General features: G+C 44.1%; 2 protein-coding genes across 2 annotated transcripts in view; one reads left to right on the top strand and one right to left on the bottom strand.

Moving 5' to 3' along the window:
• The first annotated feature begins 6,095 nt into the window (after positions 1-6,095).
• LOC130370862 (uncharacterized protein C2orf16) overlaps positions 6,096-27,803 on the top strand; it is a 45,926-nt gene continuing 24,218 nt past the window's right edge. The window contains exons 1-2 of the mRNA XM_056576376.1: positions 6,096-6,216; positions 10,844-10,908. The gene's annotated coding sequence lies outside the window, so the exon portion shown is untranslated. The remainder of the gene's footprint in view (positions 6,217-10,843; positions 10,909-27,803) is intronic.
• vstm4b (V-set and transmembrane domain containing 4b) lies at positions 6,976-18,415 on the bottom strand. Its single transcript, XM_056576379.1, has 8 exons — positions 18,158-18,415; positions 16,689-17,096; positions 11,377-11,430; positions 10,809-10,916; positions 10,415-10,448; positions 10,043-10,167; positions 9,304-9,368; positions 6,976-8,280 (listed from the first exon to the last, which is right to left on the bottom strand). Exons 1-8 carry the CDS (start codon positions 18,210-18,212, stop codon positions 8,155-8,157), a joined length of 975 nt encoding a protein of 324 aa, XP_056432354.1. The 5' UTR covers positions 18,213-18,415; the 3' UTR covers positions 6,976-8,154.

The raw sequence follows: 27,803 nt of genomic DNA, 5'->3' as shown, positions 1-27,803 counted from the left end.
CCTTAAAGGTATTCATGAATTGCAAATGTAAATGGTATTTGTAGTTAGACCTGTACTTATTTAGCAAGAGGCCGGTGGAGCAAATAAAAATTGTTTTGTGTTTACATCTTTCAATAAATAAATAATATATAGTTATAATCTGTAGGTAGAATATTATTCGAGTATTTTTCTGTAATTATATTGAATAATCATAGAAACAACTGTTACAAAGTGTTAAACTACAATTAAACTATAATACGTTGACAACCAGAAAGTTAAATACTTGATTAAGTTGTAAATAGTATCCTGTCTAAACCTATTTCCAAGGTTTGAGAATAGGCCTACTGTGTAAGATATCAGGATACCTCTACGCGTAGCAAATTCTGTCACTAATTTTTGTAATATCCAATTGCTTGTTCCAAACCATAGATATTGTTCGATGGAGGCGCGACTGCAATGAGATTACCGTACTCATATAAGGCAGTAACTCAAATACGCCAGGAGAGGGCACTGTGGTAATATATGTAGGTTATGTGTTTAAATAATATTGACCTTTAGTTCGCGTTAATTCATCCAAGCCAACGTTGAAATTTGCCTCCTTGACCTTGGTAGGTCCTGCCGCCATTTAGGCAATTCAATTCTATTTTGCGATTTGATGACTTATTGTGAGGTCACACATGAATAGCAGAGTTCCTTTTTAGAGCTTTGTGAATTTATGTTATGTCATGAAGGAGCAATAGATTTCAGTTGAAAATTAGAACAGGACGAAGTTACCTTTTTGACCTTATTCAGGTTAAAGTAGGGCCTACTCAACACAGCAGTTTAAATTCAGATTATCTGTTTATTTGTAATACTATGAGTGTGTGTATGTGTGCGTGCGTGCGTGCGTTCATGCGTGCTTATGTTTGCACCAAAAAGTTTCTACAAAAATGGAGAGGGTGGAAGTGAAGACTAGAAAAGAAAACAAAGAAAACACACAACCAATGAGAAAAAAATAAAACCAAATGAAGAGACAAAACCTCTCAAATATAGCCCTCCGACTACTGCCTACACGTTCACAACACAGCCTCAAACACCTTGTTGAGATGCCTCTTCCTGCATCTCTCACTATCTTGCTTCCCTCCCCTTTGTTGCTGCTGATGGCGGCGTCTGTTAGCCAGTTTTGTCACCTCATCTCGTTTCCATGTTCATTTACTTTTGCTCTAGTCTATAGTGGCAAAGAAACAAGCAATGTGCCTTTGTTATACCACGCAGTGTTGGACCGTCAATAGCAATTATAATTGGCCGACTTAGGCCAACATATGGTTATTTAGATGGATGGATGGATGGATGGATGGATGGACGGACGGATAGACACTCCATCTCACAGGTAGGGGTATTGTCAAGATATAGGGACTTGTGTTGCAAGTGTATTTGCATGGAAGAATACACGGAGTCAGGCTGAGTCTCTTAGGCATGTATTGAACGCGTTGTCACATAACAAGACTGGCACGTGTTGACTGCCCGAGTCCATACACACACAAGCCCACTAGGGGGAGCTGTCGGCTTGCATAACATTAGCCTACAACATCTCCCTTTCTTTAGTATAACAAAATACATAACAATAACATGGATAGTATCAGTCATTAGAACATTAGTGCTCATATCCACATATCAAAATAGTGCAATAGAAATAGTGTATAAAGACGAGACAGTAAGTCAATATGAACCAGGACCTTTGCAGAACTATAACCACAAAATAGCAGTATCAAAGCATGCACAAAACAACCGAATAAGAACATTCAAAGTAACCATTTTTTTTTTTTCTTTTTTTTTTTAAAACAATAAACCACTGTCCCGCATGTGTGTGTGTCTGTGTGTGTGTGTCAGTCTCAGCTCAGTGTATGACCTAAAGGTCAAGTCTGTCTGGAGGCTTAATATGCCTCCCGCTCCGGGAGCAGGCCCGGCCCTGTAACGCACGGCATGGTGTGGACACAGCCCGTGAGGGAGATGGCGGTGACCTCAGGGCTGATAACCTTGGAGACGTCGCAGGGCTGCTGACGACTTCCTCTGCATTGCCCCCACCTGCATGGCCCCCGTCAGCTGCACCCGCGTCCACAGGCTGCTCAGGTGGCCGTTCTTCGTGAGCTGCTGGCTGTGGGGGGTGGGAGCCCTGCTGAGTGTGTCACTTATGTACATTTCAGGGCCTGGCTTGTACACCACTGTGAGGCAGTAGTTCTGAAGTGTGAGGAGCATGCTCTGCAGGCGCTTTGGTGCACTGAGAAGGGGCTTAGAGAAGATTGACACTAGCGGGCGGTGGTCGGTCTCTGCAGTCACATCGCCCCTCCCATATAGGTAGTAGTGGAAGCGTTGACAAGCGAATACGATGCTCAAGCACTCCTTCTCAATCTGTGCATAGTTTTGCTCCGTCTGGTTTAGCGCTCGGGAGGCGAACGCGACCGGCTGCCCCCCTTGAAGCAGGCAGCAGCCCAACCCGGTCTGACTGGAGTCACTCTGTATGGTGACTGGCTTGCTGACATCGTAATAACGTAGTACTGGCACCGCCGTGACCAGCGTCTTGATCTCCTTCATAGCAGCATCATGTTTGGGCAACCAGTGCCACGGCACGTCTTTGTCCAGCAACCTTCTCAGCGGTTCACACACCTCTGATAAGCGGGGCATGAACCTCGATAAGTAGTTGACGAAGCCGACACACCGCTGAACGCCCTTTGCATCCGTGGGGTTTGGCATGTCGAGGACCGCCCTGACCTTCTCGGGGTCAGCTTTGAGGCCCTCCGCCGACAGTACGTGGCCGTGGAAGCGGACCTCCCTCACACGAAACTGCAGCTTCTTTATGCTCAGCCTCAGCTTCACTTCCCTGCATCTTTCCATGAGAGCAATGAGGTTTGCGTCGTGGTCCTGTACAGCCTCCTCCTCTGTGACCCCACAGCCGACCACAAGGATGTCATCCGCTATAGGCTCAATCCCTTTCAAACCGGCCAGCAGCTCATGTTGTTTCCTCTGATATAGCTCCGGTGCGACTGACACACCGAAAGGGAGCTTCAGCCATCGCTTTCTACCCCACGGCGTCCAGAACGTTGTCATCAGGCTGCTCTCCTCATCCAGGCGACACTGCAGGAATGCGTCGCGCGCATCCACCAGGGTGAAGACGCGTGCCTTTGGCAGCTTGTATAGCACGTCATCTAAAGTGGGCATGAGGTAATGGGACCTCTTCAGGGCTCGGTTAAGGGGCTTAGGGTCGATGCAAAGCCTCAATTTGTCTGGCTTCTTCACTATGACTAGATTGCTTATCCAGTCTGTGGGCTCAGTGACTGTGGTTAAGTGTCCATCCTTTTCGTACTGGTCCAGCTGCGCCTTAACAGCCGCCTTGAGGGCCACCGGGACATTCCTTGGTGCGCACTGTACGGGCACAACAGTGCTGTCCAACACGAAGTGAATATCACCCGGCAGTGACTCGACTGGGCTGGTGAACACGTCATTGTAAGTGTTAATAAGACAGTCTCTGGTCAGCTCACCTGCCTTGCAGTGCTCCACTTTGTTCAGCTCTTCGGGAATGGTGAAACGCATCAGGCCAAGTCTCTCGCATGTCTCCCCTGAAAGCAAAGGCTTCTGGCTGGTACACACAACCTCAAAATCCAGTCTGTGTGTCTTGCCCCTGATGACACACTGTGTGCTGTACACGCCAATTGAGCTCATCCACTCACTGTTGTAAAGCCTCAGTCTGGCAAGACTTTTCTGAAGAGGAGCTTTAGGTGCCAGTCTCATCTTGTCTTTCATGCTCATCACGTTGCAGGTGGCTCCAGAGTCAAGCTGGCACCTCTGGACCCCTCTGTGGAGTGGCAGGTTTACAAACCACTTTTTCCTTTGAGTGTTCACAGCCCCCAAGCTCTCCGCCGTGTACACATCTCTCTCATCGCGGCCGTAGTCCTCCGGGTCCCCCAGCGGCGGGTCATCCACAGCGTTCAACTGACGTGCTTGCTGGCCTCCTTTCATGCATACTTTGGCAAAGTGATTAGCAGTGCCGCACAAGCGACATGTCTTTCCAAATGCGGGGCACAGGTCTCGCCCCCGTCTGTGTGGTGTGCCACAGTACTTGCATCCACCTGTGCCTCTCTGTGGCTGTGCTGACGTGCTGGCGGACTCGGATGGCCTGCCTGTAGGCCTCCGTCCTGGTCGCTGTCCATATGCTACATTGATGCTCTCCCCAGGCACAGAGCTGCTAAGTGACATGGATTTTAACTTATTGTCCAACACCTCCACTGCACGGACAATGTCAATAGCCCCCTCCAACTTAAGGTCCTTTTCTCTTAGCATGCGTCGTCTGGCGCCTTCATCAGTTATTCCCAGAACAAGCCTGTCCCTTATGAGCTCATCTCTTAAAGCTCCATATTCACATGTGGCAGCTTTCTCTCTCAGTCTTGTGACAAAAGCATCCACTGACTCCCCATCCTCTTGTTTAAGGTTTCCAAAAACATACCTCTCAAAGATCACATTTTTGCTGGGTGTGAAGTATTGCCCTAGTTTGTCGAGTATCGCACCTGCGTCTTTCTGCTCTTCCTCCGTGAGTCCCAGATTGTGCTTGTAAACATGGTGGCAATCCTTCCCCATCAGCCTCCTGAGCGTTGCTGCCTGCACCGGCTTCTCTGCCTTGTCGATCCCGGTTGCAAGCAGATAATCCTCAAACTCTGAACGAAAGCTAGCCCAGTGGCAGTGAAGATCCCCAGTCATCTTCATGGGCTCCGGTGGCGGAATGTTTGAAGCCATCTTCCCCACGCGGCGCTAACGCTAACAGGCTAACTGAAACTTCTAACTAGGCCTACGTCTAGCAAAACCATTAAACGCACTCTGTAACATTAACAGGCAACTTAGGATGTTCCCTGGGTTCCAAAACAACTTCTGACACCATGTTGCAAGTGTATTTGCATGGAAGAATACACGGAGTCAGGCTGAGTCTCTTAGGCATGTATTGAACGCGTTGTCACATAACAAGACTGGCACGTGTTGACTGCCCGAGTCCATACACACACAAGCCCACTAGGGGGAGCTGTCGGCTTGCATAACATTAGCCTACAACAACTTGTGCTTTTGTATGATGGCTTTGTTATTGCCTACATTGTAGGCTGTAAAAAAAGCTAACAATTTAATGAATAAAAAAAAGAGGTAAGTAAATAAATGGCGTAGACAACCTATCTTTGGTTGTGTTGAGGACTTTGGCTCCTCTATTTATGGATGGGGTGTATCTCTCTATGCGCACAGACTGGTGTTTGGAAGGCCTTGTAATTCAGAGGGAGGTTAACGGCGCCCTTAGCTGCTGGATGACCGATAGCCTCTTGGACATGTTTTGGAAAAGTACAGCGAACCAGGCTTTCACCTTGTGTTTACGTGAGCTCTGGACTGCATGTGGCTTCATTTTGCTCCGTCTGAAGAACAGGCTTGTCAAATAGTCCAGGGGTGCTCTGCTTATTTTGTAAACAGTTTTCCACGTTCCACCAGATGAATGCTTGATTGATGATTGATGATTGATGATTAATGATAATCAGGGCTTTTTGTGTTGGTCATCTTTCAGATGAGTGGGACTGTTGGGTTTCAAATGGATGTTGTTGGGACATTTGAATGTATTTTGATGGTTTTCTAGGCCTACATTAGCCTATACATACCTTTTTTATGAGATAAGATAGCGTCAGGGTTGGTTTATCCTTGACACAGAAATATAATAAGTAGGTTCTAATGAAACATTTAGGATTATCTCATGATGATTTATAAACCGGCTCTCATAGGCTACTCAATTTAACAGCTTCTCCATACACGTTTCCTGTTTCTTTCTTCCCATATGACGTCAACATATACTTTTGATCTCTTCAAAATGAGGTACAATTTTGCTGTTAGGCTACTATTTATGTTTTCTCTTAGTTATGTTGCTTTCACATTCCCAAACAGGGTTTTTCCATGTTTACACGTCTACAACACACCTAACTATGTGTAAAAAGAAAAGTAACCAACGCAGAAGCAGAAATTGAAAGCTCATTTCTCTCTCATTACAGTGGCTCACCCGCGGTCACAACAGCAGCTGACACCAATCTCACCGGCTCCCCATCTCCCCGGCTCCCCAGCCCCGACTCTCCCTCTCCACGGCTCCCCACGGCTCCGTACCCTCCGGGGGAACCACGCATTAGCCCCGACTGCGAGGTGTGCGAAGCCTGCTTCCTATCAGCAACCAGAGGAATACCCATTGGCAGAGTAAGCCACGTTTAACTACTAGTCACATACTTGTAATGCCATGGGGTATCGCTATAACGAGCAAGAAACCGAAATGACGCCACGTTGTTTATTTTGCGTGTGGCGCCAGCGGTTTCTCGGTGATTGAACTGAAACGTTCAAGATGTTGGAAGTAGCCTACCTGGCAGTCTACTAGTTGGCTAGTTTGCTGGCGGCCACAGAATCCTTCATAGAACAAAGCAACAGGTGATAAATGGAAGCAGATGGGGAAGTTCATTGTCAAACAATGGATTTGGTCCGCAAACGGTAATAGTTATAGTTATTGTTTTATTGTTATATAGCACTCTAGCAACAAACCATGATTCCTTCTCTGAAATACAGCCCCCCCCCAGCCCATAGAGATAGCCAAACGCAGCAAAAGTCCTGCTTTTCTAATTTTGACATATTTCAAACAAGAAAGCCACAACAGTAGCTCTGTATAGATATAATCCATTTGAGACAACATTGACTCATGTTTACCTTTTTTTTTACCATTTAATTTACACTTCAATACACACTTTCCCAGACAGAAATTTCTACAAAATAAATGACAGAAAGAGTTCCAGTACAAAGGCAGAATGTTGTTGTTGCTCTTCGTTTACAGAGAGCAGGAGGGTGAGATAGATTGAGAGGGGAAGATATGGAGGAAAAAGAGTAGAGCTTCACACACATGGATCTAGTTAGAGGCCTCCCATTAAGAACAATGTGGTTTGTAGGCCTCTCCACATTTCACAGTTTGTGGACTTTTTCTGCTCTCCCCTGTAGTGTATGGATGCAGAAAACAAGGCACGTGATTCAGACCTCGGGTTCACAGCCATTATGAGCGAAAGGTGGGGGGTTGTAAAACTGGTACTTTTTTTATCCTTCAGTCATCTTTGCATCTAAAATGTGGTAGATAACTGAAGAAAACTAAATGAAAATACAGCACAGTTTTAAAAAAGAAAATTAAACTTTTCAGAATGAATCCCTAATTGTATGCAGCCAAAAGGAGTACAATTGGGGACAAGTAAATACATTTAAGCTGTACATCGATTTTATCCGTGTACCAGATAGTCCCGCCAAGGGGAAGGGGACTGACATGGTGCACTCTTGTCTGGGTTGCTGGGCGAAAGGATAAGATAGCAAGGGAGCCCCCATCTTTTCTTTGTAATAATGTGGTTTTCCTGATCATTAGGAAACTTACACATTTTCAGACAGGCGTTAAGAAGAATTTTAAAAATGGGAGATCCCTACCCAATTCCTGCGCGATTGATTGATGAACATATTCTAGCATTTTAGCAGAGGTCGTTGTCTCCATTGAATTAAAAGGTGTAAACCTCAGTAATAATGTGACCATATACTCAACCACTAAAGACACAGCTTTGTAGTCTTTTCATTTGTTATCTTAAGTAATCACCAACACACCCTGGTGTGCATAAAGAAACGTATATATAAACCCATTGAGGCTATGTACATGCTGTGTGTGTGTGTCTCACTAGCAGCCGGTTGATGTTAGCCCTAGATCGAGGGTTTGCGATATCTCGCGAGGGAGTTGAGACTAATTACGGCCTTTAATGTCAGCCTCCCACATCTGCGATCCTTTTAAACAAGCCTGAAACACATACTGGGCTGAGATGTGATGAAACGGATAAGAAACAGCCAAACTGCAGCTAAACACGAGGGGTCCCGGGACTGAGATCCACTCCCCTACACAACTTCAGCCTAGAACATGAGTTTTGAGTCCGCAGTTAAAACTCAAAACCGTAAAGTCTGATCCCAGGATGCCAAAAAGGCCCGAATACGTACGTACAATCATGACATCATTCTGTTACATACTCAATATATAATTGCATCTACAAACAATGATGCACACTATAAATAGACAGTCTTTTATATATTTGAGATAAAAACACAGGTATTAAGTGGCGCGACAATGTCCCTTCAAAGTCTCCTCTCTGTGAACATTATCTGGGCGTACACGGTGCCCGTGCTGGAGGACTTGGTCTCAGGTATGGGCTTCACCAGCTCCAGCTCTGCATACGTCAGACTCTCCTCCAGTATCTTCGGCTGGAGAGGGGGAGAGGGGGAGAGAGGGAGAGAGGGCGTGAGGAACAAAGACAAGAGAGGGAGAGATAGAGAAGAGGGGAAGAGAGAAGATGACATTGAAAAGGGTAGAGAGAAAATAAGAATGGAGAGGGGGGAGAAGAGAGAGAGAGGGGGAGGAAGGGAGGAACAAAGACATGAGAGGGAGAGATAGAGAAGAGGGGAAGAGAGAAGATGACATTGAAAAGGGGAGAGAGAAGATCAGGAAAGAGGGGGAGAAGAGAGGATCACCAGGGACAGTAAGAGTGGGAGTAAAGAGCGCGGAGCAAAGGAAATGAGAGATGGAGGGATCCATGGGGAAAGGAAGGGAGGAGTATCGGAGTGGGGTGGACGAGTAAGGGAAATGATAACAACATATGAACAGAACAAAGGGAGAGGGAGAGGGAGAGAGAGAGAGAGAGAGAGAGAGAGAGAGAGAGAGAGAGAGAGAGAGAGAGAGAGAGAGAGAGAGAGAGAGAGAGAGAGAGAGAGAGAGAGAGAGAGAGAGAGAGAGAGAGAGAGAGAGAGAGAGAGAGAGAGAGGAAATGAGATGGGATGAGATGGGATGAGATGGGATGAGATGGGATGAGATGGGATGAGATGGGATGAGATGGGAATGGGAAGAGAGGAGTTGAAGACCAAGAGGGACCCGTTGCAGTCAGGGGATGGGTGGGAAAGGCAGGAGGTTAAGGTTAGAAGGATTCTATATTTTCACACTGTGCTTCAAAAGCAGAGAAATTAGAAGGTTTGGTCATAAAGTATTTTGTGCGGTTGTAAACGGTTGTTATTTCACCAAATAAACTCGGAACACAAGGTCCTCTTTTGGTGAAACTAATCAAGCTCCAGTATGATCAAACTGATGAAAAAAATAACACAACATATTACTAGAAGAAGACGGCACATCTTTCACCAATCAAATAGCTGGCTGGCTGAAACTCAAGCCTCCTTTGTGGACACTGAGATTTGATCTGGGACAGGGGTATGGGTGGGGGGTGGGAGCAGACTTACCAGAACCAGTTTCCTCGGTTGCGGCTTTAGAAGTTTGGTTATCCGCACTTTATCTCTGATTGGAGCTACAGAATACAATATCAAAAACAAGTCAGTGGCTTCAAGTGGACCTAGAGTCCATATGGGATCTTTGGTGGATGTGCAACATAAGTGACCGCTAGGCGCTAAATGTGCACTCTAGAGTTTATTGGGTGGTGTAAACCACTTTTTATTATAGAAAGTTTTTTTTATTCTGTCTTACCTCATCACGAATGATTAATATAATGACACAATCTTTGGTGAAATTGGATGCCAATTATCCTAATTGAATGAATGAAGCGTCCGAACGCTAAAGTGAGTGACTCAACAAATGTTTTATTGAATGAGGTTTATCACCGTTTAGTCTACCCACACTATCATGGGGCTATAAGACCACACACATGTTGCCTGCAGAACCTTTCACACATACAGGGAAAAAAATATTTTAGGACTTGGTGACAATAGTTGTTGCAAGATATCCTTGTGATGCCAGCAAATCAACATATGTCTTGCCATCTGTCAAGATGTCAAATGTTTGCTTACTGATTGCAACTAGTGCTATAAAAATAGGCCTGTCATATGTTACATTAACAGCAGCTGATGCTACAACATAAGGTTGTCGTGTGGCACATGTGTTTGCAGAAACTACAGTCGATGCTGCAACATAAGCCTGTCGTGTGGCAGCATGTGTTTAGCATTGCATAGAGACAAATAGCTTTACCCTTAGCAGGTATTTCTGGGGGTATGTCCTCTTGTGGGCCTCTGCTCCTCTTCTTTCTGTATCTCCTCTGTTTCTTGGGGAGAGCTGGAGACCCACTAATCACACTGGTGACCGTCTCTCCTGAGCTGGGAGCAAACCAGTTTACGAGAAGGTTATAGGATCATGGGACGCTTTTGTTTGTATCTGTAACTTGTGTTTATTCGTGTATTTAAAACTTTGAGAAATAAAACAATGCAATATGTATGCAATGCAAGCGATTGTAAAAAATACATTTGATTACTTACTATTGTTCAATACTTGTTATTGAACACCATTTATAATGTTATTATACCCACCATTATTTCAACATCAATTCTCGCTGTTTGAACATACCTGTACTGTGGGCTTTTGACCAGTAGGTAATTATCTGCAGAGAAATTATGCATAATAAATAAAAGTATTTCTGTGATATGTAATAAAACACTTTGTAGTTCTGACACAATGCAACGTTAACCCAACGATTCATGAAATCCTCCAAAGTGAATTCAGATGTCACTGCATTTGGTAATGTTTATGCTGGATGAGGAACGAGGGAAAAGACTGGATGGAAAGATGGAGAGTGAGCAGGAGATTAGCAACTAATGACTTGGGGTGGGAAATTTGAGCATGAAAAGATAGACAGAAAAATACAATGGAGCGATTTAAGGAGGAATTGAGGGGAAAACAAGCCAACTGTGTATAGAGGTCAGAGAGCATTTGGCTTTAGGATGCTGAGGATGATGCTAACCTTTTAACCTCTGCTTTCTGTGTATGTACTGGCAGGTCACCGTCACGGTGAACAAACACATGCACAGCAGGCCCACCGAGCAGATCAGCACGGCGCAGAGGTACACATCTGAAACACACACGCACACACATAACAACAAAACACACAAAAACACAGCAGTGTGGGCAGTGTCAAGCTCAGAGTCAACAACAACAAAACACACACGCACACACACACGAAAACATTCATTAACACACATTACAAAACACACACGAAAACAAAGCAGTAAGTGCAGTGTCAAGCTCAGATTGAACAACAAAACACAGACACGAAAATACACACAAACACATAACATCAAAACACACAAATGAAAATTCACACACACACACACACACACACATAAAAACACACACTAAAACACAGCAGTAAGTGCAGTGCAAGCTCAGAGTCACTGACTCTTCCCTGTCTATTTAAGGTTCTGTGGCTTAGGGCGGGTATTTTTGTAAAACAAGGACAACAAACACGCAGACACATGAACAAGTCAACAAGGCTATGCAGTGAAGAAAAGACCAAGAAAAGCATGTCATACCTTGAAACAAGCTCAGGAGGCTCTCTTTGGGCTTGGTGGGTGGGACTACGTGCACTAGAGGGAGGGAAAGGGAGAGAGTTCATCACTGTGGCTTCTTGATTACACGCTGTACGGAGGTTAAATAAAGCTAATTGTAGGTGGACGTAAAACTAAGTTTTTCTGGGTTAACTGACTGGCCGGCAACAGTTTGTGACCCCTAACCTTGAACTCGATAAAAAACAGATGTTACTGGCTGGGCATGACAATCTTCTGTCCGTTTGTGACGGTTATCACGTCTTGGGTGTAGGATATTGAAGTGGTAAAGTTGTGGGTTCGAACCCTTGAGCAAGATGACGTGATATTTATCTGGAAGAAATTAGGCTTTGATTAACGAGTCATATGAATGGATGGTACATCTTTTCTCTATTTGGGCTCTCAAGTTGTATGCTTTACTCCTCTGCATTCTGTGATTAACTACAGTAAATGCAAGCTAACATGAAGTCAGTTTCACAAAATATGACAGTTTTGCTATAATATATAATGTCATCTCGCACTATATGAACTTGAGAATTATGAGGTGGTTATTGAAAACAAAAACGGGTTTCCGAGTTCCATAGACCCCTTCTTACATGCACACACGAAAGCATGCACAAGGGCACACTTCCCAAACAATTCTACGCCCTAGCTAATGCAAACCACACAAATGTTAACACTGTCCTTTCTGGCATAGCTGGGGACTTGTTAGAGAGGCGGGTGACACCCATCGAGAAAGCCTTGAACTACCACCCCTCCCCCCCGCCACCCTGCAACCCAAAACCACTTTCAGAAGATGACTCTAAGGCTAGCCCCACAGGCACAAGCCCCTCCCTAAATCCCACATGCAGACAGCCTTGCCAGGCCTTCCCTGGCAGCTTGGCAGCCATGACCATTGAACCAGATCCAAGCTTTGCACTGGATCTGGTCCGATATCCCTTGTGTTTTCATTGTGAATCATGGGCCAGTTTAGGTATATGTCCTCAACCAAATGTCATGCTGCATTGATATCGCTAATGCTGTTGTGTTACAAGGCATTATCACTTCAGTTCTCCTCTTGATATAGCAGACTTTATTACAGAAATCCAAGCAACTTTTTAGATACTTTGCCATACTTTGCTGTCTACCTCGTCTGCTTTGGTCTGAAAAGGATGTGAATTTCACAACCAACAGGCAACAGAAAAAACTGCTCCTCGTAAAACTACTGCTAGAGATTCCACCTCTGGGTTCCTACATAAACCAAATCCCAACGCACAAGCAGAAACGGTAATCTGTTTTTGTTTGGACACATGCGGTCTCCATTAATGTTCCCTTTCCGATATGTTTAGTTAAATCATCGGAACAAGACGCTCATCGAAACGTTTTAATCTTTTGCATCTGCTGGTAGCCCCATGAGGCCTTTAATGCCACACGGCTCAAGGCCTATCAAGCAAGGCAAGCCCCCACTTCTGTTTCCGGTATCCTCTGGGATCCATCCATCATCTGCTAATGGGCAAAGTACACAGAAGTCTTGAATATTTTATAATATGAGCACTAGTAACTGCCATACCAGTGCTTCGTCCATGCATTCCTTATGATCCCAAAGTTTGAAAAATGGGCTAGACAATTGTTAAGAAAACCTCAAGAAGAATTAAAGCGCCATCATGGAGACAAAGGGATGTTAGCATGAACAGCAGCTGACGCTACATTAAAAAGCCTGTCATGTGTCATGTACTAGCATGTGTTAGCATTAACTGCAGGGGATGCTACAATATAAAAGCAGTTGTCAAATAGGGGGCAGCTGCACACACAGGAATAATGACACCCGAGATCAAACAGTAACTAACTGTTGCCTATAAAACAAGCTCTGTCTCCCCAGCCACCAAATACCCTGAACTGATCGGAATGAACTATGAAGGGATGACAACAGTACAGGCCGACACAAATTGGCCCTTGTTCACTGGGCTCAAAGAGATGCTTTTGAATATGCTGTGACAGTTGCTTCCAACAAGCCTGATACTATAGTGCTGTAAATATAAATAGATTAAATTGCACTGGGCTTGAATTGCGCTCTGTGTCAGTTCCGTCTGTTACTGAGCCAGCTTTTCTTCTGCATACAGTCCAGTTTTTTGGTACAGAGTGCCGAAAAACAGAGGGGAACTCCTTTCAGTCAAAGCATTGACTGAAACACATGTTTAACTTTTCTCTTCATATCTTCCCTCTACTGACCTCCCTTTATCACAATTATGACTTATTTTAACTTCTGCGACTTGTTTTTTCATTTTTTTTAAATGCTATCGTCAAGCTTATTTATTATTTTACATATGGTCAAATTGTAGATACATTTTCATAACATTTAATCCAAAATTAGAAACATGAGCTGCTCCTTGATTAGATGCACAAAAGCAAATGACTTATTTTCTAAATATAGCAATGTATTTATAATCGAGCAATACCAGAGTCAGCAAATGCTATTATTTCTTCCTAACATTTTTCACTAGACTCATCGTTTGAAAAGGGAAGCCAGTGTGTCACCAGCTCTATTCTTAAGACACACGCCGCATCCGTTTCCTACCCATGTTCCTTCTTATAAAATAGCTATTTCTGCCAGCCCACACGTGTCTAAGCCATCCCACATTATTATTGTTCATGTCGGGCAGCACCCCTGTCCACCCAGTTCTGCTATTTGACCCGGGATGTATATAACGGAGGCCGTGTGAGTTGGCCGGTGTGTCTGTGTGGTCACATTGGACTGTGGAAACACCTGGCCACCTGATGGTCTGACCACAGGAAAGCCATTTGTCTGATGTCTCTCTTTCACGCACACAGACACAGACATTCTCTCTCTCTCTCTCTCTCTCTCTCTCTCTCTCTCTCTCTCTCTCTCTCTCTCTCTCTCTCTCTCTCTCTCTCTCTCTCTCTCTCTCTCTCTCTCTCTCTCTCTCTCTCTCTCTCTCTCTCTCTCTCTCTCTCTCTCTCTCTCTCTCTCTCTCTCTCTCTCTCTCTCTCTCTCTCTCTCTCTCTCTCTCTCTCTCTCAAACACACAATCTCTCTCAAACACACAATCGCTCTCAAACACACAATCTCTCTCAAACACACAATCTCTCTCAAACACACAATCTCTCTCTCTCTCAAACACACAATCTCTCTCTCTCTCAAACACACAATCTCTCTCTCTCTCAAACACACAATCCCTCTCTCCCACACACATTTGGTGTCTCAACTATAATAAAGTAAACACTGTTGGAGGTATCGTATGTTAGCAAGAGATTAAGTCCTGCCCTTGAGATTTTAAAATGACTATCAAGTAGGCAATTTCTTTTTTCCAAGAAAACCATTCTTTCTCCAAGTAGCACATCAAGTATATCTCTCATACGTGGCAACCAAATTGGAAGCTTAAACGACACAAGAATACCAATAGTTACTTTTACATATCAATGTTAAAATAGTGGAACATTGTCATTTGGAATTCAAGCTTTAAAATTCTCATTCCCCAAGGAACCGTTTCAGAATGTTAAATAAGCCACACATAAAAAGAACATTTGAAAAGCACCAGTGCCTCCCCCATCAGGTCCATATAAGGTCAAGACTCACACCCTGGCGAGCTGTGCCACTCAAGATGTCATCCCAGAAGAAAAGAAAAAAAAACATGATCTGACTCCACCGCGATTCACACAAATATCTCCTGTCCTATTCCAGACTTTCTACACTAGACCCTGAATTTGTGTTCTACTTTTTTGGGGGGGAAGGGAAACTTCTGGTCGCCGCCAACGTCAACAGTTTTTATAGAAGGAGACCGATGTGTCTACCGGGGCTGTCGACTCAGACTTGGCTGTCATCCCTGGATGTCACCCAGTCAAGGAGGCTTTTTTCCATGGAACAAGTTCCATCTGGTGAGCTTCGTCTCAACGCAGTTCAAAGTGCAATAGTAGAGGCCCCCCTAATATTCACAGAGGAAGAGGGGGTGTAGGGAGGCGAAGAAAGACCACTCTAGCTAGGCTCGGTCTTTATGTGTTTCAAGGACATTCTTTCAATTTGGGGTTGGCATAGTCAGGCGGGAGGTTGGGCAGTTGTGTTGTCAATCAAACCAAATGGCTGGAGACCGTTCAGACATCCCTTAGTGTCGATATACTCTATCCCTAATCCAAATATACCCCCATGAATCATGATGAAGATCACCAAGCACATCATATTCCAGCACATGTAAGTGGATCACCATGGAGGAGAAAGAAGAAGGAGCGAGAAACAAAATCATTCTCTAAGTGTCCTTCGCTATTATACCAACAAAACCAAGGCTTGGCTGGAGTATCTAGCACACTGGTGAATGCCCAGTCATCCAATAGGCCCAATCATTACCATCGAATACCACTAACGCGTTCCTGCACTTTCTCTAAGACGACTCTTTAGAAGAAGCATGACGTACTGCGACGGAGGCCTCTTTTATCTTTCGGTATGTTCCTAACCAATGACAGCATTACTCTAGCTCCCTCACCAACAGCCCACAACCTCCTCCTCTTCCTTCCTTAATGAAAACCAGCATCATCGGCTACTTAGTGTCACTGTGAGATGGATGAATTAAGTCATGCAGTGGTGGGATGGAGAAACTTGGGTATGGTCTGCTTCCAGAGACTTGAGGCTTTTGCGCCAGAAGAATAGCATATGTGTGTCCTTGATTGTTGTGTTTGATGTTTGATTAGTATTGTAATTCCACTGTAATTTAAATCCAATACTACAGTGTATGGATGAAACACTTGTTGGTTTGGACCATCCACTTGGGGATGGACAAAATATGGGTTAGATGTGTTTCACGGTCATTCAATTAAATTCCTGCATCGAGATTTGCCATTGCTTTTGTTGACCCCCAGGAGTCTTGTTACAGAGTAGTGGTCTAGTAGTAATACCTCCGCTCAGTTTACACGAAACCAACATTTTGTGGTGGTAAGCTTTTCCTGTCAGATAATTTCCACATATTCTATTGTCACCAGGGCCATAACATTTGAAACCTATTATTCATATTGATAATATGGCCCAATAATGACCAAATCTGGAAAGGTAGGATCACAGGAATGTAGTAACAAAGCTAAAGACACAATACAAACTAAGAGAGGGACTACTACACTACTTCTCATATTGATCCAGTGTCGGAAAATTTGATCCGTGGTTACCTCCATTTCCCCATTCTGAGGCCCCACCAACTACTGTTTGTGTTCCTGTGTGGAGTCTCAACGCCGAAAGCTTCAATCATACATCAATACACAATAAATCCAGGGAAAATGTCTCCAGACAAAATGGACTGGAAGAAGGGCCAAACTCCCACCAACCTCTCAGCTCAGTGGCTGCGGTGCTGTTGCTGAAGGCCTTCCAGCGCTCCTGGTGCTTCCTAAACTCCTGCACCCGGCACATGTAGAGCCCCCGGTCCCTTTCGGAAACGTTCAGCACCAGCAGGTCGAAGATCTTGCCCTGCTTCACCACCGTCAGCTTCAGCTTGGGCCAGGGGAAGCTCTTGGTGTAGTTGCCATAGAAACGCGCCTTCCTCATGTTGACGCGGGCGACGAGGACCTCGTCTTCCGGTCGCTCGGCGGCGGCGGGCAGGAAGGTCCATTTGACCACGGGCAGGGCGGTGTTTCGGCGCCGCTGGGACACGACGCAGGACAGCGTCACGTTCTCGCCCTCCTGGGCCACGGTGAAGGGGGCGGGCGTGACGGTGACGTTGATGGAGTGGCAAACATCTGCAAGGAAAGGGAAACGGAAGATGATGTTTGTTATATTTTGAAGATGGGTTTTGGTCAAGGGTCAACAGGCGTTGAGGATTTCCAGCTGGTGCCATGTGGACTCGAGTCAACTGTTAAATGCTGGAAGTGCGAAACCCAAATCTACACTCCACCTCTTATGGTGAGCTCAATTTTAAACTTGGGACAACTTACTTGAGGCAAACATATTTACGCTGTATTATCTCTGCAACAGACAATTCAAAAACAAAGGACGGTGGCTGGAAGTTGAAGATTTGACCCTTTGATATTTTGTCCCAAATTTGGGCCAAGACAAAACAACACTATCCATTGCATAATTGCACTATAGCTTTATGGTCAGGGACTTCCACAATATTTAGAGGAAACTAGGAGCCTCCAGCCAACTTCCATTACAAAACAGAGTAGTAAAACACTATGGGAGGACTAGTGTGGGAGGAGGGAGCTCTGAGGTGCTGCACGTCCCTTAACTGCTTTTTCCATCCATGACCATTTCACAACACCCCAACTCCACACAGAGTAAGCAGGATAACCCATTCAATCAGACCCACATTTGAGGACATTCCATTCTTTCTTTTAATTTGTAACATTTTCGATTATTTTCATATTTATCTTTCTCTTTCTCTCTCCCTCTCAGTAATGCTCTACATAGCTCTCTATTACTGTATTCCCTCTCAATTTATCGCCCTTGTTTTAACTGCACCTCTTGACAAACTCACTCCCTCCCTTTCATTGTAGCAACCACATCATCTGCCCTACATCATGGGAGCTCACAGATTACAACACATTACCATAGCCATAAAAAGACAGACATAAACCAATGCCAACCCACCACCACCATTAAGACAAAGTGAAGCGGAAGACACAGAAATATATAGAACACAAAGGCACATACCACATTGTTTGGTTTACCACGATCCTGCCCACCCTTCACTCAGTATCCACGCACGCATCTTTCAACTTTGCTAGAATCCCTCTAGGACTTCAATACCAAACACCTCCAACCAAAGTATATCTCATACCAGCGGCGCCAGTGACCCTACCTCCCTCGAAGAACCCCCTAATCAGGAGAGCAAAGACCACTGGGGAGATCTTCATTTTCCACGGCTGAAGCCTCCATAAACATCCAGCGAGATTGATCCACTGAGAGGAGGAGAAGCAGTCTGGAGGTTCCTCCACGGCTCCTCCGCTCCTGGCCCTCTGCTGACAGCCGGGTGTAATCTGACACCGAGGGGCGGGTCCACAGCTAGCCCTGGGACGTGCACCTCCCCGTCCCCGACTCCTCCTTTGTGGCACTCTTAGTGAAAACATACATTGCCACGAGACGTGTGCAAGAGGTGCACACACACACACACACACACACACACACACACACACACACACACACACACACACACACACACACACACACACACACACACACACACACACACACACACACACACACACACACACACACACACACATTGAGAGACAGATTTCTGAACACAGTCAAGGATACACACATTGACATTCATTCACACACACATGTGCATTTACTGCTTTGACTTTTGGCAAATGGGTGGGAAATGTTTTTTTCCGCTTAGAGGAGACAGAGTGAGAGATGGAATGGGTGAGAGTAAGGGAGAGAGAGAGGCTGAGAGAGACAAAGGAAGATGAAACGATGAGAGGGGAAATGATGATTAATAGGGGGATAGTGAGATCGAGGAAGAGAGTGGGAGAAAGGACTAGGGGCGGAGAGAAGGAATAATAGTAAGTGCGAGGGGGTAGGAAACAGGAAGTTTGTCTGAGAGATTGACGCCAGGCAAATCACACTTCCAGCTGTGGGGGATGGCAAGCAAACAGACCCCCCTCCCATCAGGCCTTTATTTGCTGCCCAGAGTAGACACACACTGGGTAAGGCTGGGGGGCTGCCTGCGTGTGTGTGTGTGTGTGTGTGTGTGTGTGTGTGTGTGTGTGTGTGTGTGTGTGTGTGTGTGTGTGTGTGTGTGTGTGTGTGTGTGTGTGTGTGTGTGTGTGTGTGTGTGTGTGTGTGTGTGTGTGTGTGTGTGATTTTCTTATATTGTTTGTGAGGCAGTAAATGACAGATTAAGTGTGTACGTGTGTGTGTGTCCGATTTTTCTCTTTTCTTCTATTGTGTGTGTTTGTGAGACAGTAAATGACAGATTCAGTGTTTGTCTGTGAGTGTGTGTGTGTGTGTGTGTGTTTGTGTGTATGTCTGTTTTTCATCAGTTTCTGTCTAAACCAGACCCAACAGTGAATCTCTGCCCAGCAAGACTTAGAGCTGTGTGTGTCTGGGACACTGGTCTGGCAGTTAAACAGGCTCCCTTGAGACAGAAGCCGTATTTATTTCACACATAATGAATATGAAGGAGAAGCTTCGATACAGTTCAACAGGAAAGGCATTATCATGTCTTCAAGATGGAACTACTTAACTTAACGCAGATTCTAGTATACGGTGAGATACTTCATCCTCCGTGATACTGGTGTCTTCATGGCAAACATTTAGAGAATCTTCATGGCAAACATTTTATCACATTGGTGACGAAGCAGTCTGGTTGCAAAGGGAAACCAAACCAATAATTATTCAAGACTTTGTTGGAACACCAAACCTAGTCGAGTGCTGTTATACTTGCGGAACTTGGAACAGCAACGCAGCAAGAATGTACATGGCAATGAAAACAACAAACTTTTAAAATGGAGTACAGCTATCGTGTCTTTTAAACAATGAGTTATATACTGGGTTTTGGGACAAATATATTGCATATATTTGCAATATATGCAAATGTTGTTTGGTATATTGTATGGAGCCTTTGATTTGTGTGTTCTTGATTGGTTCATTCTAGTCCAAGCTGCTCACATTTTAGGGTAATAAGACCTATGGGTTTGGGCTGGTAGCAGTCGGGCCTGGGCTCCTATAGCTCATGAAGGATGTGGGAGTGATGATTCGGGTGCCACATTACTGCATACATAGGCAAAAAGGCAAGACCAATCTGCTCCAGATGTTTGTCACGTGATAACCATGAAAACCGGTATGCAGTACATTTGAATATATTTCCTGAGATAATAATTGTATCAACTTTGTCACTTCTTCAAACATTGTTCCCACCAGAGTAGCCCACTTTGATGATGTATAAACATTGTAAGTATAATGTCTGAAACACTTAAAAATTAAAAAACACAAATGAAACGCCCCCCCCCCCCCAGCTAAATATACAAATGGTGACCCCAAGTTAAACGTTTTTTGTAATACATCCACGGGTAAGACAACATGAGTAGTCTGTTACCAAGGCCTACCTTGAAAGCAGTCATTTAGGACACAACATAAGGAAATGGAATATAAACTGCAATGGTTGGACGCTTCATCTCACTGCTTTCATTTAATTGACAGACTCATTGACATCAATCCATGCATGCTGATGAAAGACCTCAGTCGATGTTCCTTAGCCGTGTTATACTTGTGAAGTAAACACTGCTGATGTAAGTGCACGTCTGCCGGGTTTCCCGTCTCCTCTAGATGTGAATGGTGCTGTGTTGTGTACACAGCCCCCCTGTGGGGAGAAGGGAGAAGTGCGAGAAGTAAATGAAGGTCCAATGATCCTTAAACGTACAGTAAGTTGGTCCGATTAGATTATTTGTCTATATGCAATGGTGGATTTAGTAAACCAAAAATAAATGTAAAAAATAAAGAAAACAAAAGCACGCACAAACACACATCGCACAAACACGCACATGCGCACGAATAAACACAGAAACGCACAAACGCGCGCACACACGTGCACGTCGCGCACACACTTCACTTCAAGACAAAGGCAGCGACACATGCAGGGAAGCGTACATACACACGCGCACGTCCACACACACACAGCGCACGTCAAGACGAAGGCAGTCACACTCGCCGAGGTAAGACGTTATGTTTTTAAACATAACGGCTCCGCCATCGACACACGTGCACGTAAGAACATACACGCACGCGCACACACCGCAGCGACACTCAAAACGGCTCTAGCCTGGCTATTGCCAGACCAACCTCAATCGTAGATTGCATGTTGGTCTGGGGAAGCTTCTGCCATTTTCGGGAAGAGTCGGGATCAACGGGCCTAGTTCAAATGACTCTGTACGCGATTGGCTGCTTGCCGTCGCTTCCCTGTCATCATTGTGTTAAACCAGCCAATAGCGCGCCAAGGTAAAAAGCCAGCTCGGTGATTGGCTCCCGCAAAAACGTATCGGAAGCAGAAAGAAATGTATTGCTCTTCTCCAGACCCTTGTGCAGGGCGAACATAAATTGCCGGCAGTGATACTCGCACAAGTAAGACATTATGTTTTTAAACATAACGGCTCCGCCGTCGACAAACTCTCCCAGGTATGATGTTCTGTCTATAGACTGTAGAAATTGCGATAAAAGAAGGGAAGAGACAATATCTCACCTCGACAAGCAACGCCAAACGTTCATTTTGTCATAAAAAACGGTAAATTCAATCATCGCCCTGACCGGCAAACACACGTGTCCCTCTAACGCAATGAAAACATGTCAATAACACAGTATGGTGAATTATGTCTATTGAGTCCACAAGACTACACTTTGTTGCTCGAATGTAATATTACTCTCCTTGAGCCTCCCGAAATGTCTTTACACTTTTTTGCTCAAACTTAATATTACACTCGTCCTTGTGCCTCCCGTTGTGTCTTGCGATATTGATATCACCCTTCCCCCCTTCGGACTGTTTTAGTTGTTTTAGTATCTAATGTTTTGTGTGTATGCTATGTGTGACTGTAGGCTACTGCTGCCTGTCTTGGCCAGGACACTGATAGAGATTTTTCATCGCAATGATGATTATTATTTTCCACCTAACCAATAGTAGTGGCCTTGCATTTTTGAATGTCAATGCACTTTTCAGGCCTGAATATCAGTAAAAGCTATTTAATAATTGATTTGCATGCATAGTATACTACACTTTCCATTGAACAATTCCCCTGTTACCATAAATTGAAAAAATAAATAAATAAATAATGTAATCAAATGCTCACACACTAGCTGCTTTAAGTCACACGTGTAAGTCCTGATATTCTCCCGATGGGCCATATGTGTCAACAATATATCCTGAAATTTGTACCCTGAAAATCTCCTGAATAATACCACCCCTGAGGTAGTATTTTCTCCGTAGGAAATGTAAATTACCTTATATGTGAATGAGTCGGTATTTCTCATTACTTCAGTGGGTGGGTTGATGACGCTTCTGCCTGTCATTGAGTGGCCCCCCAAATGATAATCAACCTGTTGCCTTTTGTTCGCTGAATGATTAAAAAATATTTAAATGTTGGCACCGCTTTAAAGGGTCATTTGTGGTGAACGAATGTTATACGTTGTAACATTATAGGCAAAATGTTATTATATTATGCGATCAGAAATTTGTTACATTATCGACTGGTGTTTCCACATTATTGCTATGGGTTTAATAAAACTAGAAGATGATCGGGCGATGCGTGTGCGCGAAAACTCTGGTAAATATAAAAGCCAACCGTAGTGGCATTGCTGGATATGGTAATATCGCGGACAGTGACCTCTAGTGGAACTAAACGGGAAGGGCAGTTTCTGGCTCTCACTCGTTTACAGCACACCCCCATGCAGCACTTACACAAGACTTCAGCTGACCCTTCACACCGCCTGCCATTTAAGACACGCACATGGACTTGTCCATAAACATAGCCATGTGCATAGTCTTGTGGTGCCAGGTTCACTGAAAAGCTTGTCGCATATTTGTATGTAAGTTTCTGCATTGCAGTAGGTATTGTAATGCAGTCTGAGATAGCGACAGAAAATAACGTAAAATATGTAAATTAATGAGTTCTTAAGCCTCTAATCAATATGATGATGACGACCTGATGCATTCTTTGTGTTGGTTATTAGGAATTGGATCAATTCCAGTTTACTGTCATTCACATTCATGTAAAAATATTCCAGTGCAAAAATTTCTAAAAATTAAAACTAGTGCAAACAATAAAAAATAGTATGATATAGATTAATGACATCTCACCTTCAAGGCTTGGTCTTGTGGATGACTGTTAATAGAATAAGAAAATAATTACACAATTTGAAAACCATAACACGCTTCCTTAGCTGTTTCCCCTGACACGCACAGGGTCTCCTCACTCATGGCCCATAAATGTACCTGAGGTGTTGTGAATGAGGGCAGTTTGTAGCCCCCGCTGTGCATGTGTGCCTCGGTGCATGTGCATTTGCACTTCCCCATCATGTACAGCTTGACGACCAGGAGGCATAGAGCCAGGAGCAGCCCGATCCCTACCCCAAGCAGAACGAACCTGAAGTCTGACAGAGAGGTGGGGCAGGGGGTGGTAAGGGCATGTGATTGCATGGGTGGTGTTGTGTTGTGGTTAGGGTTAGCCCACTGATACACTGTTGTGAAACAAGTATAGGGAAATGTCATGTCATGTCACGTTGATTCCTTGGAAGTGAGAATCATCTATGTGCCAAAGGGAAATGTAAGGAGAGATTTGCTTTCACAATCTGTTTTTCTCTTTGCGTGGGATGGAGATGTCCAGCACAATATTTTGGTTCCCAGAAGAGACGGTTGAACCACATTCCTTGCATTTCAATCAGCTTTCCCTTTTTCAAGTACAAATAAACAGTGATCAACTATACTCAAAGATACGGCAAATATCTGATCTGATGACATGCTACATCAATGTTAGTTATTTCAAACCAATACGATTTACAATTTTTTAACTGAGTTTAAGACAAGTCAGAATAAGAACAGCTCAGATAGTCAATATGCGTTATGAAGTGTGTGTGTGTGTGTGTGTGTGTGTGTGTGTGTGTGTGTGTGTGTGTGTGTGTGTGTGTGTGTGTGTGTGTGTGTGTGTGTGTGTGTGTGTGTGTGTGTGTGTGTGTGTGTGTGTGTGTGTGTATTTGCCACAGTAGGGTTTATAGAGAGAAATGATGATCAGTTCTTTCTCTTTTTTACCAACCTGTTCCTTCCTCACTCATATCCTCTCCTCTGACACCATTCAGCAGAACGTCTAAAAAGAAAGACAGGCCTTGGTTACAACAACGATCAGCAGTGTGTATTCTAACATTAGCAATACCACAAGTTAAATATATTGTAAGAGTGCTTCAACGCTCAATGGTAATAAAGCAAAATAGTTTACATTTTGGTGTTACTTCTCATTTTTATGAAAAACTACAATACTACAGGCAAAATATAACAACATCAAAATAAAATACCTTTTTGAAACAAAAAACATACATTTTTAAGTTCTAAAGAAAGGCAAAAGCATTGTGTAGTGTTGATTATGATATTATTAACAACTACAATGCAAGGAAATAGAGCAATACCTCAGACAGCAGGAAAAGGAAATAGATAACACACTGACCTAAAGACATGTGCTAACAGTAATGTGGTTTCATAAGTCTCACACACACACAAATACAAACACACAGTCACACACACACACGCACACTCACACACATACACACACACGCACGCCCGCACACACACACACACACACGCACACACAGGGAACAGGCAAAAGGCAGATACAACGCTATACAACACAAACACACGTACTCAATCACACATGCATGTCACAAACACACAACACGTTGCTGCTTCAAAAGTTGACTTGCGAACATTAGAGTGTAGGAGTATACAAACAATAACACCATGATCGGAGTAGTAAACACTCATTGATCAACAACTTAGCCATTCCTTAGCTTGAAATGGGAGCTGGGCACACTTCAGGGCATGTGATTCAGGGGATGGGAGAGGTTGTGGGGACTGTCTAGTCTGGTGACCCCCAGACAAAATGTTCAGGGTTTCGATCTCCCAATGTCCGCGGTCCAAACTGAAGGCCTAATGACCTTAAAGGAGAAATCTGGTGTACAATGGATCTGGGAAATATTTGGTATGATATTGAGTTGGAATGTTTGTTTGGTGGCAAAGAAACGCATATATATTTTAAGTTGGCTGTTTTAGCCGATAAAAAAAAAAACACAACATTTTATACACACAATACCCTCAGTAGTTCACCCATCGACGCCATCTTGTCTTTAAGACTTGATAAGTAGATTGGCGATCACAGAGTTTGCGTGTTCTTCACGGATGTCGGAAGCTCTGTTTTCGCCAATCTACCTATCGAGTCTTAAAGACAAGATGGCGTAAACGAGTGAACTACTGATGGTATTTTGTGTATAAAATGGCCTTTTAAATAAACAATCTGTACACTTACAAAGTTGTCAACGCCTCGTTTTATATGTTAAGACCCTTATTTTACTTCCAAAGAAGTGTCGGGCTACTTCTAGCCTTGTAAGTGGTTCAAAATAGCGATTTAGTTTTTTCCATGAGACATTCCCCTATCGTTCCAAGTTTATAGCGTTTTGGTAGAATCGGCTAAAAACAGACTACTTTAGAATGCGTCTATATGCGCTTTTTTGCTCCGATACGAACATTCCAACTCGTTATCATACCAAACATCCCAGATCCATTTTACACTGGATTTCTCCATTAAAGACCTGTATCTGAAGTCCCTGTTACTCATTCTGGAAAGAAGTGTCTCCAAAATGACTACATAGTGAAATATTAATGGGTAAATAATGTATTCGTGAGCAAGTTGTGCCTACAGGGCTGCAGAGACAGCAAAGTATCATAACATCTCATCTCATCTCATCTTCGTCCGCTTATCCGGGGTCGGGTCGCGGGGGGAACAGCTCAAGCAGGGGGCCCCAGACGTCCCTTTCCCGGGCCACATTGACCAGCTCTGACGGGGGGATCCCGGGGCGTTCCCAGGCCAGTGTTGAGATATAATCTCTCCACCTAGTCCTGGGTCTTCCCCGAGGCCTCCTTCCTACTGGACGTGCCTGAAACGCCTCCCAAGGGAGGCGCCCAGTGGGCATCCCTACCAGATGCCCGAACAACCTCAGCTGACTCCTTTCTAAGTAAAGGAGCAGCGGCTCTAATCCGAGTTCCTCACGGATGGCTGAGCTTCTCACCCTGTCCCTAAGGGAGACGCCAGCCACCCTACTGAGAAAACTCATCTCGGCCGCTTGTACCCGCGATCTCGTCCTTTCGGTCATCACCCAACCCTCATGACCATAGGTGAGGATAGGAACGAAGATCGACCGGTAGATAAAGAGCTTTGCCTTGCGGCTCAGCTCTCTTTTCGTAACAACGGTGCGGTAAAGCGAACGCAATACCGCCCCCGCTGCTCCGATTCTCCGGCCAATCTCACGCTCCATAGTACCCTCACTTGCGAACAAGACCCCGAGGTACTTGAACTCCTTCACTTGGGCTAAGGACTCATTTCCTACCCGGAGTAAGCAATCCACCGGTTTCCTTCTAAGAGTCATTTGTATCATAACTAGTATCAGTCATTCATAACATTAGTATCAGTCATTCCATTATGTTTTTCTTAGAATGTTTTTGTGTTATGCTGACTGGAGATTAAGACCTAACACGCAGCATACCTGTTCGGACCAGTTATGTGAATAATCATGGGAGTTATTCTCGGCTTTAGAAGATCAGTCTTAAATAAACACAACTCATCTGCTAAATGACAGACTTTTCTAGAAATGGAATTTTTGTAAAAATAATAGTTCCTCTTATCTATTTGTTCACACCGTCTATTAATGGTTACCTTATGTACATTTAAATGTGTGCGCCTATGTCTCTGCTGGCAGATCTGACCTGGGCTACACCTGTTATAAGACATCAAGTCCAAATAGTAATGGCAAAAGAGGCTGGAGGATTAGCGACTATTTTGTGACGTTAGCAACATTATTCATTATTAATGTATTTGTGTATGTATTAATGTAATGTAGTTCCTTGAAAAAAACATTAAACACTCAGACACATTACAAAACATGTACTGATACACTGATAAACTGTATTTCAGTGTATCGCAAAGATTCTGTGTGATAAAGAAAACAAATCATAAGCCACTGCAAGGAAATCTACTCCTTAAATAGTCCCATATTCCAATAGTAGCCTACTCACCAATGATTAGAACGGCAGAGAAGCAGCCTCGCGCATGGACCATGATCAAGTCTTCTTAGAATGCCATGCATTCTCTCTCTCTGAGTGCTCCTCCAAGCTGTTTCCCTTCACAAACCACTTCCTGTATCTTAAGTTCAAGCTCTGTCTGTGCAGTGCGTTCTGCACAAACGACAACGATCAGCAAAAATAAATAGTGAGCGACGGATGAATGGATGAATTTACAAATTAATGGATTATTCAAATATTTAATTCATGTGTGACTGGATGAATTCAATTGAGAAATGAATACAAGTAAGGAATAAACCCACAAATTGGAACAGATGGAAGTGACCTGTGTAAACAGAGGTGAACATCATTGTGTTTAATAGGTTTGGCACAGTAAAGCCTTTCCCTCAGTTCAGAATCCAACCAGTTGCAACAAAGCCCTCATCCTTTTAAACAGTCAATGACAATATCCCAATTTGATCCATTGAGCATACTTAGGAACAGCAGCAAAGGTAGCACAGGCTTAGTTAAACCATGAGCATCACAATGACAAATACAAGATTGTTTTAAAAAGGAAAGCAAAAATGACCAACACATCGTCTTCTGGTCAGCCAGGTGTGGTTGTCAATCAAAAAGTTCACAAACAAAGGCTCAAACCTAGCCACTAACATTCCTGGTTAACAGCTTTTGCAAA

The sequence above is a fragment of the Gadus chalcogrammus genome, chromosome 18, assembly GCF_026213295.1.
Source record: "Gadus chalcogrammus isolate NIFS_2021 chromosome 18, NIFS_Gcha_1.0, whole genome shotgun sequence".
NCBI classification, from domain to species: Eukaryota; Metazoa; Chordata; class Actinopteri; order Gadiformes; family Gadidae; genus Gadus; species Gadus chalcogrammus.
This window is presented reverse-complemented; position numbering and strand designations above follow the sequence as displayed.

Excerpts from the sequence above, each read along its gene's own strand:
- vstm4b (XM_056576379.1), bottom strand. The coding sequence starts at position 18,212 with ATGAAGATCTCCCCAGTGGTCTTTGCTCTCCTGATTAGGGGGTTCTTC. Across the intron at positions 11,431-16,688 it reads CGCAGCCACTGAGCTGAGAG|TGCACGTAGTCCCACCCACC; the intron begins GTTGGTGGGAGT and ends CCCTCCCTCTAG. Across the intron at positions 9,369-10,042 it reads CCCAGAAATACCTGCTAAGG|CTCCAATCAGAGATAAAGTG; the intron begins GTAAAGCTATTT and ends TGTATTCTGTAG.